Raw genomic sequence first — 19,608 nt, 5'->3', positions numbered from 1 at the left:
CCACGTGCCCAAACCACTTCAAAACACCCTCTTCTGCTCTCTCAACCACGCTCTTTTTATTTCCACACATCTCTCTTACCCTTACGTTACTCACTCGATCAAACCACCTCACACCACACATTGTCCTCAAACATCTCATTTCCAGCACATCCATCCTCCTGCGCACAACTCTATCCATAGCCCACGCCTCGCAACCATACAACATTGTTGGAACCACTATTCCTTCAAACATACCCATTTTTGCTTTCCGAGATAATGTTCTCGACTTCCACACATTCTTCAAGGCCCCCAGGATTTTCGCCCCCTCCCCCACCCTATGATCCACTTCCGCTTCCATCGTTCCATCTGCTGCCAGATCCACTCCCAGATATCTAAAACACTTCACTTCCTCCAGTTTTTCTCCATTCAAACTCACCTCCCAATTGACTTGACCCTCAACCCTACTGTACCTAATAACCTTGCTCTTATTCACATTTACTCTTAACTTTCTTCTTCCACACACTTTTCCAAACTCAGTCACCAGCTTCTGCAGTTTCACACATGAATCAGCCACCAGCGCTGTATCATCAGCGAACAACAACTGACTCACTTCCCAAGCTCTCTCATCCCCAACAGACTTCATACTTGCCCCTCTTTCCAAAACTCATACAAATCGCAGTACATGATCTACGTCAGCCCGGCCGTCAACCTCATCATCTACGCCTTCATGCACCAGACCTTCAAGCGCGCCTTTCGGGTCACCTTTCCCTGGATCTTCAGACGAGAGATGATCACAGCTGTAATAGCGGGGAGGCCCAGGTAGCGGAGGCGAAAAATGACCCACCACAACCAAGAAAATATTATTTTCCAAGGATCCTGTGCCATGATTGTGGAAATGTGGCAGTGAAGTACTTCATCCCCCAGATTACGTGAAAGTGAACTACGCGGGAAACGGCGATCAAATTTAAAGAGGGAAGTCAGCACCACAAGTAAAGCATCCTCCTCGAAGGCTCAGAGTGGGGTGCCTAAATGTGTGTGGATGTAACCAAGATGTGAAGACCCTTACTGGAAAAACAATCACTCTTGAAGTAGAACCTTCAGACACAATTGAAAATGTAAAGGAAAATAGTGAAATTGGAGAAAAATGTAGCTTAGACATTGAAGCTTATTGATACAGTGGTTAAATTGATGAGAACTGCTATTGACGTTTGTGTAAATGAATTATACATTTCCTTTTTTCCATAGCCAGAGGTTGAACCATTATGTGACATTCTTTTTTTCATTCATTTCAAGCTAGAAGTTTCAGTTTTCTAAATTGTTTCTTGCGTTTCTCATATGTATATATATGTATGTGTGTGTGTGTGTGTGTATATGTGCGTATGTATGTGTATGTGTGTGTATGTGTATATGTATATATATATGTATATTATCCCTGGGGATAGGGGTGAAAGAATACTTCCCACGTATATATATATATATATATACATATATATATATATATATATATATATATATATATATATATATATATATATATATATATATATATATATATATTTTCCCCAAAAGAAGGAACAGAGAAGGGGGTCAGGTGAGGATATTCCCTCTAAGGCCCAGTCCTCTGTTCTTAACGCTACCTCGCTAACACGGGAAATGGCGAATAGTATGAAAAAAAGAAAAAAAAAAAATTCTTCAAAGCAAACACCTGATCCACACATCCTCTACCACTTCTGAAACCACAATGCTCTTCCCCAATCTGATGCCCTGTACATGCCTTCACCCTCTCAATCAATATCCTCTCATAATTTCCAGGGAATACTCAAAAAAACTTATACCTCTGTAATTTGAACACTCACCTTTATTCCCTTTGCCTTTATACAATGGCACTATGCAAGCATTCCACTAATCCTCAGGCACCTCACCATGAGTCATACATACATCTAAATAACATTACCAACCAGTCACCCCCTTTTTTAATAAATTCCACAGCAATACCATCCAAACCCGCTGCCTTGACGGCTTTCATCCTCCACAAAGCTTTTAATACCTCTTCTCTGTTTACCAAATCATTTTCCCCAATCCTCTCACTTTGCACACCACCTCGACCAAGACACCCTATATCTGCCACTCTATCATCAAACACATTCAACAAACCTTCAAAATACTCACTCCATCTCCTTCTCACATCACCACTACTTGTTATTACCTCCCCATTAGCCCCCTTCACTGATGTTCCCATTTGTTCCCTTGTCTTACACACTTTATTTACCTCCTTCCAAAACATCTTTTTTTTTTTTATTTTTTTTTTATTATACTTTGTCGCTGTCTCCCGCGTTTGCGAGGTAGCGCAAGGAAACAGACGAAAGAAATGGCCCAACCCCCCCCATACACATGTATATACATACGTCCACACACGCAGATATACATACCTACACAGCTTTCCATGGTTTACCCCAGATGCTTCACATGCCTTGATTCAATCCACTGACAGCACGTCAACCCCGGTATACCACATCGCTCCAATTCACTCTACTCCTTGCCCTCCTTTCACCCTCCTGCATGTTCAGGCCCCAATCACACAAAATCTTTTTCATTCCATCTTTCCACCTCCAATTTGGTTTCCCTCTTCTCCTCGTTCCCTCCACCTCCGACACATATATCCTCTTGGTCAATCTTTCCTCACTCATTCTCTCCATGTGCCCAAACCACTTCAAAACACCCTCTTCTGCTCTCTCAACCACGCTCTTTTTATTTCCACACATCTCTCTTACCCTTACGTTACTCACTCGATCAAACCACCTCACACCACACATTGTCCTCAAACATCTCATTTCCAGCACATCCATCCTCCTGCGCACAACTCTATCCATAGCCCACGCCTCGCAACCATACAACATTGTTGGAACCACTATTCCTTCAAACATACCCATTTTTGCTTTCCGAGATAATGTTCTCGACTTCCACACATTCTTCAAAGCCCCCAGAATTTTCGCCCCCTCCCCCACCCTATGATCCACTTCCGCTTCCATGGTTCCATCCGCTGCCAGATCCACTCCCAGATATCTAAAACACTTCACTTCCTCCAGTTTTTCTCCATTCAAACTCACCACCCAATTGACTTGACTTTTTATTATATTTATTTATTCTGATTTGTCGCTGTCTCCCGCGTTTGCGAGGTAGCGCAAGGAAACAGATGAAAGAAATGGCCCAACCCACCCCCATACACAATGTATATACATACATGTCCACACACGCAAATATACATACCTATATATCTCATTGTACACATATATATACACACACAGACACATACATATATACCCATGCACACAATTCACACAGTCTGCCTTTATTCATTCCCATCGCCACCTCGCCACACATGGAATACCATCCCCCTCCCCCCTCATGTGTGCGAGGTAGCACTAGGAAAAGACAACAAAGGCCCCATTCGTTCACACTCAGTCTCTAGCTGTCATGCAATAATGCCCGAAACCACAGCTACCTTTCCGCATCCAGGCCCCACACAACTTTCCATGGTTTACCCCAGACGCTTCACATGCCCTGATTCAATCCACTGACAGCACGTCAACCCCGGTATACCACATCGATCCAATTCACTCTATTCCTTGCCCTCCTTTCTCCCTCCTGCATGTTCAGGCCCCAATCACACAAAATCTTTTTCACTCCATCTTTCCACCTCCAATTTGGTCTCCCACTTCTCCTCGTTCCCTCCACCTCCGACACATATATCCTCTTGGTCAATCTTTCCTCACCCATTCTCTCCATGTGCCCAAACCATTTCAAAACACCCTCTTCTGCTCTCTCAACCACACTCTTTTTATTTCCACACATCTCTCTTACCCTTACATTACTTACTCGATCAAACCACCTCACACCACACATTGTCCTCAAACATCTCATTTCCAGCATATCCATCCTCCTGCGCACAACTCTATCCATAGCCCACGCCTCGCAACCATACAACATTGTTGGAACCACTATTCCTTCAAACATACCCATTTTTCCTTTCCAAGATAATGTCCTCGACTTCCACACATTCTTCAAGGCTCCCAGGATTTTTGCCCCCTCCCCCACCCTATGATTCACTTCCACTTCCATGGTTCCATCCGCTGCCAGATCCACTCCCAGATATCTAAAACACTTTACTTCCTCCAGTTTTTCTCCATTCAAACTTACCTCCCAATTGACTTAACCCTCAACCCTACTGTACCTCAAAACCTTGCTCTTATTCACATTCACTCTTAACTTTCTTCTTTCACACACTTTACCAAACTCAGTCACCAGCTTCTGCAGTTTCTCACATGAATCAGCCACCAGCGCTGTGTCATCAGCGAACAACAACTGACTCACTTCCCAAGCTCTCTCATCCACAACAGACTTCATACTTGCCCCTCTTTCCAAAACTCTTGCATTCACCTCCCTAACAACCCCATCCATAAACAAATTAAACAACCATGGAGACATCACACACCCCTGCCGCAAATCTACATTCACTGAGAACCATTCACTTTCCTCTCTTCCTACATGTACACATGCCTTACATCCTCGATAAAAACTTTTCACTGCTTCTAACAACTTGCCTCCCACACCATAAATTCTTAATACCTTCCACAGAGCTTCTCTATCAACTCTATCATATGCCTTCTCCAGATCCATAAATGCTACATACATATCCATTTGCTTTTCTAAGTATTTCTCACATACATTCTTCAAAGCAAACACCTGATCCACACATCCTCTACCACTTCTGAAACCACACTGCTCTTCCCCAATCTGATGCTCTGTACATGCCTTCATCCTCTCAATCAATACCCTCCCATATAATTTACCAGGAATACTCAACAAACTTATACCTCTGTAATTTGAGCACTCACTCTTATCCCCTTTGCCTTTGTACAATGGCACTATGCACGCATTCCGCCAATCCTCAGGCACCTCACCATGAGTCATACATACATTAAATAACCTTACCAACCAGTCAACAATACAGTCACCCCCTTTTTTAATAAATTCCACTGCAATACCATCCAAAAATTTAATGATACTCTCTCACCCCAACACTCATTTGCCCTCTTTTTCACCTCTTGCACCATTCTTTTGACCTCCTGCCTCTTTCTTTTATACATCTCCCACTCATTTGCATTATTTCCCTGCAAAAATCGTCCAAATGCCTCTCTCTTCTCCTTCACTAATAATCTTACTTCTTCATCCCACCACTCACTACCCTTTCTAATCTGCCCACCTCCCACGCTTCTCATGCCACAAGCATCTTTTGCGCAAGCCATCACTGCTTCCCTAAATACATCCCATTCCTCCCCCATTCCTCTTCCGTCCTTTGTTCTCGCCTTTTTCCATTCTGTACTAAGTCTCTCCAGGTACTTCCTCACACAAGTCTCCTTCCCATGCTCACTTACTCTCACCACTCTCTTCACCCCAACATTCTCTCTTCTTTCAAAATTACCTTCCAATTAACTTGTCCTTCAACCCTACTGTACCTAATAACCTTGCTCTTATTCACATTTACTCTCAACTTTCTCCTTTTACATGCTTTACCAAACTCGGGCACCAATCTGTGCAGTTTCCTACCTGAATCTGCCACCAGCACTGTATCATCAGCAAAGAACAAGACCTCTGAACCACATCAGACTGCATACTTGCCTCTCTCTCCAAAACTCTTACATTCACTTCCCAAACAACCCCATCCATAAACAAATTAAACAACCATGGAGATATCACGCAACCCTGTCACAAACAGACATTCACTGGGAACTAATCACTTTCCTCTCTTCCTACTCGTGCAATGCCTTACATCCTCAGTAAAAACATTTCACCACTTCTAGCAACTTACCTGCCACTCCATATACTCTTAAAACCTTCCACATTGCATCTCTACTAACCCTATCATATGCCTTCTCCAGATCCATAAATGCTACATACAAATCCATCTGCTTTTCTAAGTATTTTTCACATACATTCTTCAGAGCAAACACCTGATCCACACATCTCTACCACTTCTGAAACCACACTGCTCCTCCCCAATTTGATGCTCTGTACATGCCTTTACCTTCTCAATCAATACCCTCCCATATAATTCCCCAAAAGTACTCAACAAACGTATGCCTCGGTAGTTTGAATACTCACCTTTATCCATTTTGCCTTTGTACAATGGCGCTATGCATGCATTCCGCCAATCCTCAGGCACTTCACCATGATCCATACATACAATGAATATCCTTACCAACTAATGAACAACAAAGTTAACCCCCTTTTTACTGAATTCCACTGCCTTGTCAGATTTCATCTCCCGCAAAGCTTTTGCTACCTGTTCTTGGTTTGCCAAACCATTCTCCCTGACTCTCTCACTTTGCACACCACCCTGACCAAAACACCCTATATCTGCCACTTTATCATCAAACACAGTCAACAAACCTTCAAATACTCAATCGATCTCCTCACTTTTTCATTCCTTGTTATTACCTCCTCACTTACCCCTTCACCGATGTTCCCATTTGTTCTCGTCTTACACACATCATTTACCTCCTTCCAGAGCATCTTTTTATTCTCCCTAAAATTTATGATACTCTTTTACCCCAACTCTCATTTTCCCTCTTTTTCACTTCGTGCACCTTTCTCTTGAACTCCTGCCTCTTTCTTTTATACATCTCCCAGTCATTTCCACTACTTCCCTGCAAGTATTGTCCAAACACCTCTCTCTTCTCTTTCACTAACAATCTTACTTCTTCATCCCATCACTCACAACCCTTTCTAATCTGCCCACCTCCCACCTTTCTCATGTCACATGCATCTTTTATGTAAGCCATCACTGCTTCCCTAAATACATCCCATTTCTCATCCACTCCTTTCACATCATTTGCTCTCACCTTCTGCCATCCTACACTCAATCTCTCCTGGTACTTTGTAGTACAATTCTCCTTTCCAAGCTCTCTTACTCTCACCACTGTCTTCACCCCAACATTCTCTTCTTTTCTGGAAACCTCTACAAATCTTCATCTTCGCCTCCACAAGATAATCCAATAATACCCTTTGACCATGTTTCCTACTCACATACGTATAGTTATGTATAGTTCTCTTTTTAAACCAGGTATTCCCAATCACCACTCCTTTTTTAGCACACAAATCCACAAGCTCTTTACCATTTCCATTTACAACACTGAGCACCCCATGTACACCAATAATACCCTCAACTGCCACACTACTCACCTTCACATTTAAATCACCCATCACTTTAACCAGGTCTCATGCATCAGAGCTGCAAAAACACTCACTCAGCTGCTCCCAAAACGCTTGCTTCCCATGATCTTCCTTCTCATGAACAGGTGCATAGGCACTAATAATCACCCATCTCTCTCCATCCACTTTCAGTTTTACCCACATCAATCTAGAATTTACTCTCTTACACTGTATCGCATACTTGCACAACTCCTGCTTCAGGAATAGTGCTATTCCTTCTACTGTTCTTGTCCTCTCACCAACCCCTAACTTCACTCCCGAGACATTCCCAAACCACTCTTGCCCTTTACCCTTGAGCTTCATCTCACTCAGAGCCAAAACATCTCCTTTCTTTCTTCTCATCCACACACATTCAGACACCCCAATCTGAGCCTTTGAGGAGGATAAGCACTCCCCAATTTACTCCTGTTTTCCCTTTTACAAATTTAAATACAAGGAGGGGAGATTTCCAGCCCCCACTCCCTCCCCCTTTAGTCGCCTTCTGTGATACACAGGGAAAATGTGGGAAGTATTCTTTCTCCCGTATCCCCAAGGATAGGTATGACTAGTATTACAGATAAATACATAATACTATCAACCTAATATCAAGAGATATTTCAAAATGACCTTCCATTCTAAAAGTCACACTTACAGTGATTGGTTCACAATTTTAAAACACTGAAGTGCCTCTAAATGTAAAGATTCAAATTCCTTCAATCCTAAAATCTAACCTTATAGTCCTCTAATCTAGCATGGATATATGAAGTACTATGTTATGAAACAGCATCCTTCATCTTGAATTTACCCTAAATCCATAAACCAAGAGCTAATCCCTTCATAAATGTTTTTCGATGCCTCTATCCACTTTCCAGAAGAATCATAACTCTTCCAATATTCCATAATCTTTCCCTTTACATTCCATCTTACTCTTTATCAAATTAAATGAATAACACAATCCTCCATCTCCAATTTCCTCAAGATTAAGATTTAATTCTCATACACCTTACCTTTACTCCCCCCCCCTTTTCATATCACAATTTACATTAATCCACTGAGAAATGCCAACTACCATACTTACATTTCTTGAAAGCATTTGCAGAACAAGAAGTCTTAGCAGCAAACATTGCTGTAACTGTACTCGTAGGCTGAGATGACGTATTTGACAGAGAATGTGACTGTGTAGCCTCAGCTAGCTGGCTCATAACTTGACGGCCAGGTCGTCGGGATGATGCACTTATCTCCAGCACCTATGAAAAAGCATTCATTAACTTTTATGAACAAATATGTCCCATGTTTTCACAATCAAATCATAATTTCTCTTTTCATATGTGCTTGCCTTTCCTGCCTTAGTACGGAAGCATCAGACACTGATGACCGAGCCTCCAAGGAAGTCTTTGCTTGACTCACTTTGTCCCACTTAAAAAAATTGCTGATACAGAAAGGGGAGATTTACATCTTCCCACTTCAAGAAATGACCTGTCAAAGAGAGAGGAAAGTGGTAATTGGCATAGCCTCACTGAAAGTCAGCCCACCAGGGTGTGATGAAATGGTCCTGGCACATGGAAAGGATGAGAGAGAAAAGACTGACTGAGAGAATTTATGTGCTGGAAGCAGAGGGAGTGCAGGGGTAAGGAGAAAATGACTGGGAAATGAAAGGGTAGAGTAAAGGAGGCTTTGGAGTATAAGGGTCTGAACATTCAGGAGGGTGAGAGCTCTGCAGGAGAAAAAAATTGGAGTGATGTGGTATATGAGAGGGAGGTGATGTGCTGTTAATCAGGTGAACTAAGCATGTGAGGCACTCAAGGGAAAGTATGGTGCAGTATGTTAAGTTAACCTACCAACAAGACTACATTGAAATTTTGATATTATGCAAGTCTTGTACACAGCAGTTGCTGCATATCTTGCTTAACAATACTGTTTTTCTTAAATGCCACGCACACTATATAATTACCAATCTTGGGCTCATCTTCAACAAAACTTGACTATTTATCGAGGCTTTTGAATGTTGCCATACTCACTCAGTCAATATTATTTCATTTGGTAGTGCACCTTTCCATCTTTCTTGATGGGCTCTCAAAAATTCTTGTCTGATATCTTCTTGGAAGATGTCCCTAGGGTTGGGGAAGAAAGAATTCTACCTCCTTATTCCCAGCATGTCAAAGAAGGCAACATAGAAGGGTGGGGGCGAGAGACTGGGATCCACTTTCTTTTATTTCAATTTCTAAAAGATGGAACAGAATAAAGACCAAAAGTGAAGAGTGTTCATCCTCCTCTAAGGCTTGAGTGTCTAAGTATGTGTGGATGTAACCAAGATGAAGAAAAAGGAGAGACAAGCAGTATATTTGAGGAGAGGAATGTGAATGTTCTGTCTCAGAGTGAAACAAAGCCTAAGGGTAAAAGGAAAGAATGGCTTAGGAATGCCTTAATGAGAAGTAAAGTCAAGGGTTGGTGTGAGGCATAAAATTAAGGAAGGAGCAGCACTACTCTTGAGGCAAGAGTTGAGGGAATCTGTGAGAGTACAGGGAAATGAGCTCTAGAATTGTGTGTGTAAAAATGAAAGCTGACAGTGAGTGATGGGCAATAAAGCTTGTGCACCTGGCTAAGAGAAGATATATGATGAAAGGCAAGTGTTATGGGAGCAGCTGAGAGCATCAGCAGTTTTGATGAATGAGACTGAGTAATAGTGACGGATGATGTAAATGTAAAAGTGAGTAATATGACAGACGAGGTAAAACTGGGGCATAGGGTCTTCAGTAAGGTTAAGGGAAATGGTGAACAGATTGTACAGTTGAGTGCTGAAAAAGGGGGTGGCAAATGAAAATTCTTTTTTTTTTTTTTTTTTTTTGCTTTGTCGCTGTCTCCCGCATCTGCGAGGTAGCGCAAGGAAACAGACGAAAGAAATGGCCCAACCCACCCCCATACACATGTATATACATATGTCCACACACGCAAATACACATACCTACACAGCTTTCCATAGTTTACCCCAGACGCTTCACATGCCCTGATTCAATCCACTGACAGCACGTCAACCCCGGTATACCACATCGATCCAATTCACTCTATTCCTTGCCCTCCTTTCACCCTCCTGCATGTTCAGGCCCCAATCACACAAAATCTTTTTCACTCCATCTTTCTACCTCCAATTTGGTCTCCCACTTCTCCTCGTTCCCTCCACCTCCGACACATATATCCTCTTGGTCAATCTTTCCTCACTCATTCTCTCCATGTGCCCAAACCATTTCAAAACACCCTCTTCTGCTCTCTCAACCACGCTCTTTTTATTTCCACACATCTCTCTTACCCTTACGTTACTTACTCGATCACACCACCTCACACCACACACTGTCCTCAAACATCTCATTTCCAGCACATCCATCCTCCTGCGCACAACTCTATCCATAGCCCACGCCTCGCAACCATACAACATTGTTGGAACCACTATTCCTTCAAACATACCCATTTTTGCTTTCAGAGATAATGTTCTCGACTTCCACACATTCTTCAAGGCTCCCAGGATTTTCGCCCCCTCCCCCACCCTATGATCCACTTCCACTTCCATGGTTCCATCCGCTGCCATATCCACTCCCAGATATCTAAAACACTTTACTTCCTCTAGTTTTGCTCCATTCAAACTTACCTCCCAATTGACTTGACCCTCAACCCTACTGTACCTAATAACCTTGCTCTTATTCACATTTACTCTTAACTTTCTTCTTTCACACACTTTACCAAACTCAGTCACCAGCTTCTGCAGTTTCTCACATGAATCAGCCACCAGCGCTGTATCATCAGCGAACAACTGACTCACTTCCAAAGTTCTCTCATCCCCAACAGACTTCATACTTGCCCCTCTTTCCAAAACTCTTGCATTTACCTCCCTAACAACCCCATCCATAAACAAATTAAACAACCATGGAGACATCACACACCCCTGCCGCAAACCTAAATTCACTGAGAACCAATCACTTTCCTCTCTTCCTACACGTACACATGCCTTACATCCCCAATAAAAACTTTTCACTGCTTCTAACAACTTGCCTCCCACACCATATATTCTTAATACCTTCCACAGAGCATCTCTATCAACTCTATCATATGCCTTCTCCAGATCCATAAATGCTACATACAAATCCATTTGCTTTTCTAAGTATTTCTTACATACATTCTTCAAAGCAAACACCTGATCCACACATCCTCTACCACTTCTGAAACCACACTGCTCTTCCCCAATCTGATGCTCTGTACATGCCTTCACCCTCTCAATCAATACCCTCCCATATAATTTACCAGGAATACTCAACAAACTTATACCTCTGTAATTTGAGCACTCACTCTTATCCCCTTTGCCTTTGTACAATGGCACTATGCACGCATACCGCCAATCCTCAGGCACCTCACCATGAGTCATACATACATTAAATAACCTTACCAACCAGTCAATAATACAGTCACCCCCTTTTTTAGTAAATTCCACTGCAATACCATCCAAACTTGCTGCCTTGCCGGCTTTCATCTTCCGCAAAGCTTTTACTACCTCTTCTCTGTTTACCAAATCATTTTCCCTAACCCTCTCACTTTGCACACCACCTCGACCAAGACACCCTATATCTGCCACTCTATCATCAAACACATTCAACAAACCTTCAAAATACTCACTCCATCTCCTGCTCACATCACCACTACTTGTCATCACCTCCCCATTTGCGCCCTTCACTGAAGTTCCCATTTGCTCCCTTGTCTTACGCACTTTATTTACCTCCTTCCAGAACATCTTTTTATTCTCCCTAAAATTTAATGATACTCTCTCACCCCAACTCTCATTTGCCCTCTTTTTCACCTCTTGCACCTTTCTCTTGACCTCCTGTCTCTTTCTTTTATACATCTCCCACTCAATTGCATTTTTTCCCTGCAAAAATCGTCCAAATGCCTCTCTCTTCTCTTTCACTAATAATCTTACTTCTTCATCCCACCACTCACTACCCTTTCTAATCAACCCACCTCCCACTCTTCTCATGCCACAAGCATCTTTTGCACAATCCATCACTGATTCCCTAAATACATCCCATTCCTCCCCCACTCCCCTTACTTCCATTGTTCTCACCTTTTTCCATTCTGTACTCAGTCTCTCCTGGTACTTCCTAACACAAGTCTCCTTCCCAAGCTCACTTACTCTCACCACCCTCTTCACCCCAACATTCACTCTTCTTTTCTGAAAACCCATACAAATCTTCACCTTAGACTCCACAAGATAATGATCAGACATCCCTCCAGTTGCACCTCTCAGCACATTAACATCCAAAAGTCTCTCTTTCGCACGCCTGTCAATTAACACGTAATCCAATAACGCTCTCTGGCCATCTCTCCTACTTACATACGTATACTTATGTATATCTCGCTTTTTAAACCAGGTATTCCCAATCACCAGTCCTTTTTCAGCACATAAATCTACAAGCTCTTCACCATTTCCATTTACAACACTGAACACCCCATGTATACCAATTATTCCCTCAACTGCCACATTACTCACCTTTGCATTCAAATCACCCATCACTATAACCCGGTCTCGTGCATCAAAACCACTTACACACTCATTCAGCTGCTCCCAAAACACTTGCCTCTCATGATCTTAAATTGCCTCTCATGATCTTAAAAAAGGAGAACATACACAAGAATTCATATGCGAGTAAAAAAGAAAGTAATTGGGCATTATTGGACTATATACTAATTAGATGTATGCAAAAGAGGGAATCTTGGATGTGAAGGTGCTGAGAGGGGCTGTTGGTGGGATGTCTGATCAATTCCTGGTGGAGGTGAAGGTGAAGATTTGTAGAAGTTTTAGGAAAAGAGGAAATGCTATGGGAGAGAAGGTGTTGAAAGTAAGTGATCCAGGAAAATAGATCTGTGTGAAAAAATAAAAAAAAACTGTAAAATGAAAAAAAAGTGAGAGAACATGAAGCTAGGGGAGTGGATAATGAATGGGAGGAATTAAGAGAAGAAATGCTGCCATGTGCAAAAGTTGTGTGCTGCATGTGGAAGGTGGGTAGGTGAGAAAGGGTGGTATGTGATGGAATGACGAAATAAAGTTGCTAGTGAAATAAATAAAAAAAGAGGCTCATGGGCAGTTCTTACAAAGGTGTGCAAAGGATAGGGATATGTACATGAGAAAGGGATATGAGGTTAAGAGGCAGGAGCAATGGTTGGAAAAGAGGGCAAATGAGAGCTGGGGTGAGTGAGTCTCAGGAAACTTCAAGTAGGATCAGGTATTTTTGAAGGAGGTTAATAGTGTGAGAAAAACAAGAGAATAAATGGGAACACTGGTGAAGGGGCAAATTGGGAAGTGGAAACTGGTAGTGATGAAGTGGATTACTAAATGTGTTTAATGGCAGGGTGGCAGCTGCAAGGTGTTTGGGTTGGGGAAATATGCAAAATGAGTCATGGAAAGTGGTATGGCAAAGAGAGAAGAGATAGTGAAAGACATGCTTATGATGAAATATGGAAAGGTGACTGGAGTGAATAGTACTACAGATGAGCTGCTTAAGAAAGGGGATGACTGTTGTTGACTGGTTAGTTAAGGTTTTCAATGTAGGTATGGATCATGGTGAGGTGCCTGAGGATTGGTGAAATGCATGTATTGCACCACTGTATAAAGGCAAGGGGGACAAAGGTGAGTGCTTAAACTATAAAGATATAAGTTTGTTGAGTGTACAGGTTGTACCCTTCTAATCTGGCGCTCTGTGGTCCGGCAACTCCCATGGTCCAGCACATTTTGAATCTGCTGCCATTAGTTTGTGGATTTACCACTAAGACAGCGTAAGTGTGTGTGTGTGTGTGTGTGTGTCTACTTTGCTTATCATAATATCAGAATGTTATTAATGAAGATCAAAACTCCACCACCTCCCCTATATAAGCAATCTTTCGTGAATAGTATGTCTGGGTACTGCTAACTCAGTGATTAAGTGCTTATTCTGAGTTTACCCACGTTTCTGAGATTGCAATAATGTTTTGCATTTCAGTAACTGCATATGATATAACTTCGTGTTTTGTAATGATGCTCTGGGCATTTGTGTATATTAAACTTATTTTCTTCTGAGTTGATCTCTGGACTGAATTTGCCCCTTTTCTTTTTTTTACTGTCGGTATGTGTGTTTGTATTATCACTGTTAATATCTGTGTATGCAGCAGCAGAAGAGATAATTCTCCAACTGTTTTGGGTGCACCACCTCACTCTGATCCTCCCTGCACTGGACCCTACCACAGTCGTTCCTAAAAGTTACCTGAGAGTTGACTTGTACCTGTGCTAACACACTACTTATACTGCCAGAGTTGTCCCCAAAAGACCCTACTTACTTTCTTTGCTAATTCCTCTGCCAGTGAGGTAATCGCTACTCGCCAAGGATCCCTACTGCTAAGGTCCCATCCATCCTCTATCATATTCCTCCAATCCCATTCACACACTGACCTACACCCCACAGCTACTCCTTCACTCTCCCCCACTCTCCTAGTTCCTTCATAGATAGCCCATGATTTGCTTTTCTGAGTAATTCATCTCTATCAAAAAAGGCCTAACATTCTCATCCAGTACTCTGCCAAGGTGGCCATCCCCTATTCCATTTAAGTGAAGACCATCCCTAGCATACAGAGATCTATCATGACTAAAATGGTCCCACAGGTCTATACTAAACACACCATCCTCTTCCCTGCACAGAGCTTCGATTCTTCTGTATATCCCCAGCATTCTGGTGAGGATGCAGGAATCAATGTCATACCTTGGCACCAATCCCGATACTATAAGCTTCCTACGACTTTCCTTGAACTTGTTAATAAGTTTCCTATACCTTGCTACTATTTCTTCTGATCTCAATTGAATGTGTTTGATGACAGAGTGGCAGATGTAGGGTATTTTGGTTGGGGGTGGTGCGCAAAGTGAGAGACCCAGGGAGAGTGGTTTGGTGAAGAAAAGTGGTGAAAACCTTGCAGAAGATGAATTCTGGCACGACAGTGGGTTTCGATGGTATTGCAATCAAATCTATTAAGAAGGGGGTGACTGTGTTGTTGATTGGTTGGTAAGGATATTCAATGTAAGTATGGATCATCATGCCATTGTAAAAAGTCAAAGGGGATAAAGATGAGTGTTCAAACTACAGAAGCATAAGTTTGCCGAGTATTCCAGGAAAATTGTTTGGGGAGGAGCAGTGAGGTTTCAGAAGTGGTAGAAGATGTGTGGATCAGGTGTTTCCTTTGAAGAATGTGTGTGAGAAATATTTAGAAAAACAGATGGATTTGTATGTAGCATTTATGGATCTGGAGGGGGCATATGATAGGGGTGACAGAGATGCTTTTTAGAAGGTCTTGAGTGTATATGGTGTGGTAGGTAAGCTGCTAGAAGCAGTGAGTTTTTATCAAGGTTGTAAGGCATGTGTAGAAGTAGGAAGAGAGAAGAGTGATTGGTTCCCAGTGAAGGTGGGTCTATGGCAGGGGTGTGTGATTTCCCCATGGTTGTTCATTTATTGAACAACCATCTGTTGGGGATGAGAGAGCTTGAAAAGTGAGTCAGTTGTTGTTCTCTGATGATACAGCACTGGTGGCTGATATGAGTGTGAAATTGCAGAAGTTGGTGACTGAGTTTAGAAAAGTGTGTGTAAGGAGAAAGTTGAGAGCAAATGTGAATAAGAGCAAGGTTTTTAGGTTCAGTACGGTTGAGGGACAAGTTAGTTGGGATGTGAGTTTGAATGGAGAAAAAGTGGAGAAAGTGAAGTGTTTCAGATACCAGGGAGTGGACTTAGCAGCAAACGGAACCATGGAAGTGGAGGCGAGTCATAGGGAGGGGGAGGGGATGAAGGTGCTGGGAGCAACAGAGAATATTTCAGAGAGCAAAAATGGGTATGTTTGAAGGAATGGTAGTTTCAACAATAATATATGGTTGCGAGGCATGGGCTATAGATATGGTTGTATGGAGGAAGGTGAATGTGTTGGAAATGAAATGTTCAAGGAAATATGTGGTGTGAGGTGGTTTGATCAAGTGAGTAACGAAAGGGTAAGGTAGATGTGCAGTAATAAAATGAGTGTGGTTGAGAGAGCAGAAGAGGGTGTGTTGAAATGGTTTGGACAAATGGAGAGAATGAGTGAGGAAAGGTTGACAATGACAAAGAGGTTATGTGTCAAAAGTGGAGGAAAGAAGAAAGGGGAGACCAAATTGGAGATAGAAATTATTATTATACTTTGACGCTGTCTCCTGCATTAGCGAGGTAGCGCAAGGAAACACATGAAAGAATGGCCCAACCCACCTACATACACATGTATATACATAAACGCCCACACATGCACATACACATACCTATACATTTTAACGTACATACATACATACACATACACACTGCCTTCATCCATTCCCGCCACACATGAAATGACACTCCTTTACCCCTGTGTGCGCACGAGGTAGCACTAGGAAAAGACAATAAAGGCCACATTCGTTCACACTACCTCTAGCTGTCATGTGTAATGCACCGAAACCACAGCTCCTTTCCACATCCAAGCCCCACTAAACTTTCCATGGTTTACCCCAGATGCTTCACATGCCCTGGTTCAATCCAATGACAGCGAGTCCATTCTGGTATAACACATCATTCCAATTCACTTATTCCTTGCACGCCTTTCACCCTCCTCCATGTTCAGGCCCTGATCACTCACAATCTTTTTCATTCCATCTTTCCACCTCTAATCTGGTCTCCCACTTCTCCTCGTTCCCTCCACCTATGACACATATATCCTCTTTGTCAATCTTTCCTCACTCATTCTCTCCATGTGGCCAAACCATTTCAATACACCCTCTTCTGCTCTCTCAACCACACTCTTTTTATTACCACACATCTCCATTACCCTTTCATTACTTTCTCGATCAAACCACCTCACACCACATATTGTCCTCAAACATCTAATTTCCAACACATCCAGCCTCCTCTGCACAACCCTATCTATCGCCCATGCTTTACAACCATATAACACTGTTGGAACCACTATTCCTTCAAATATACCCATTTTTGCTCTCCGAGATAACATTTTCGCCTTTCACACATTCTTCAATGCTCCCAGCACCTTTGCCCCCTCCCCCACCCTGTGAAAAAGATTTTCAGTAATTGGGGCCTGAACATGCATGAGGATGAAATGCGAACATGGAATAGAATGAATTGGAACACTGGTGTTCTGGGGTCAACATGCTGTCAAAGGAATGAAGCATGACATGTGGAGCATCTGCTGTAAACCATGGAAAGGTCTGTGAGGCATGGTGGATATAGAGCTGTGGTTTCGGTGCATTACACATGACAAATTGAGAATGGACCTGAATGCATGAGGATTTTCTTTATCTGTTCCTGGTGCTACCTATGTAATGCAGAAAATGCCAATTAAGAATGAAAAACCTAACAAAAACAATAATCATGGATTCTTTCCCACATTACGGATGGCTTCCTCGTTACTTGTTCTTTATTCTCTCTTCCATGTAATTTCATTACTTCCATGACAACATTCCTTGTTTTTCCAAGATTTATCCTTGCAATATGTACTGCTCTTTCTTTTAGTTGTGGATAATTGGTACATTATCCAAGACAGCTAGAGATTAAATTCCTAATAAAGAAGCTCTTTTAAGCCTACTCTTCATTCTTTCTTTTCTGAGTTTGTATGTAACTACATTTACCGTGGTTAATGCTGGGATATTTACTGTGAATGATTCACATTCTTATGGCAAAGCTTCATCATTCTTTTTCTTTCTTTTTTTTGCTCACAATTACTTCTCCCATCATAATGAACAAGTGCAAGGAACAAATAAACAATGGCCTCATGAGCACACATCAACTCTTTAGCTATCTTATAAAATACACAAAAACCAAATTCCACCATCCAAAGGCAAGCCCAACAGACCATTCCATGGTTTATCCAGACTGCTTCACATGCCACGGCTCAAACCTCTAACAACTTATCTTCCCCCACATTGATCCAATTCACTTTATCACATGCATGACTCATTCTTCACAATGTTCAGATCCCAATAACCCAAAGCCTCTTTCATTCTATCCTTTCATCTCCTTTTCCATATACATGCACTCCAGTTCCAGCCTCTTGAACATGAATTCTACCAGCACAAAAAAAATTCATATTGTCCTAAATTTGCATCTTCCATGTATCTGTCATATTTACAGTGCCCACAAAATGCTGTCCACCCTCAGATAATTTCAAAGGTGATACATGGCTTTGGTTTATTGTGGACACAAGCTTATGATGCTCTCAGGGGGAAATAAATGTAAATCTGACAACCGAGACATATGTTTCTAATGGTGTGAGCACCATCAACCTGCCTTAGGTTTCCTTGGGGGAAGAGTGCTCTTCTTTACTCTTCCTGGCTGCCACTTAATTTTGGAAATTTCTCTTCTGGGCACTATTTCTTCCACATGTGCTTCAAGATGGTTGGCTCTTACCTTTCTAAGGAAGAGACAGCGTGTATTTTTGCCCGGAAGCTGGAAAATGTGCATACACATGAAATTTCTAAGCACAGTGCGTGCTCAAAATGCAAGATCAGGCAGCCTGCAACACCTCATCAGCGCCTCACCTCATTCAGATCAAGACCTATGGACCCAAAACATGAGCCAAGAATACTTCACGAACCTTGCCAATTCCATGGCTAGACATCTTCAGATGGTAATCAAGGCCAAAGGAGAAATAAAAAAGTACCACAATGTAAATATGATATTGCCTATTAAAATGTAATGGGAAGGAGACAAATTTTTTTGCATACACTACATAAGAATTACATCATGATAGTTGGTGGAAGTATGAAATAGGTCACAGGCAAACAATGACTTGGGAGGTACTACAACCTGGTTGTTGGGAGATGAGACAGCAGTGCAATGAGTTAGCACTGCAATGGCTATCATGTTCCCCCACAGGCCAAAGGTGCTGTCTTTCTTGTGTTGTATACACTTTAGTTGCTGGACCTCTCCTGCTGTCACAGAATGTAATGATATCATATAATTAAAGTAATTCATTATCCCTCATCACAAATTCCTTTATATCTGGAGACAGGGAAGTAAGAAAACAACCAATATGCCTCCTGTGAGTCATAAAAGGCAACTCTATGGAAACAAGCAAGGAATGAATAGTCAAATAAGGATGTCTCCTCAAAAGCTCAGGATGGGGTGTCTGAATTGCATAGATGAAACCAGGATGACAAGAAGCTCAGGCGAGATAGATGCTCTGTTTGAAAAGAACCCGGGCTTTCTAGCTATGAGTGAGACTAAGTTGATGGAGAATAGGGTTAATGGTTGATCAAAATCGAAGGTTAAAGTCTGTGGTCAGTGTTAGGAAAGACTGAAAGGGATGGGTGGC

General features: G+C 42.1%; 1 protein-coding gene across 1 annotated transcript in view; it reads right to left on the bottom strand.

Moving 5' to 3' along the window:
* Positions 1–19,608, bottom strand: part of elg1 (enhanced level of genomic instability 1) — a 310,678-nt gene that overhangs the window by 136,734 nt on the left and 154,336 nt on the right. Inside the window, 1 exon segment of the mRNA XM_071667249.1 lies at positions 8,309–8,477. Coding sequence (XP_071523350.1) covers positions 8,309–8,477 — 169 coding nt within the window.

Source organism: Panulirus ornatus, chromosome 11, assembly GCF_036320965.1.
Source record: "Panulirus ornatus isolate Po-2019 chromosome 11, ASM3632096v1, whole genome shotgun sequence".
In the NCBI taxonomy this organism is placed as follows: Eukaryota; Metazoa; Arthropoda; class Malacostraca; order Decapoda; family Palinuridae; genus Panulirus; species Panulirus ornatus.
The sequence above is the reverse complement of the archived record's forward strand: the minus strand, read 5'-3'. Positions and strand labels throughout refer to the sequence as shown.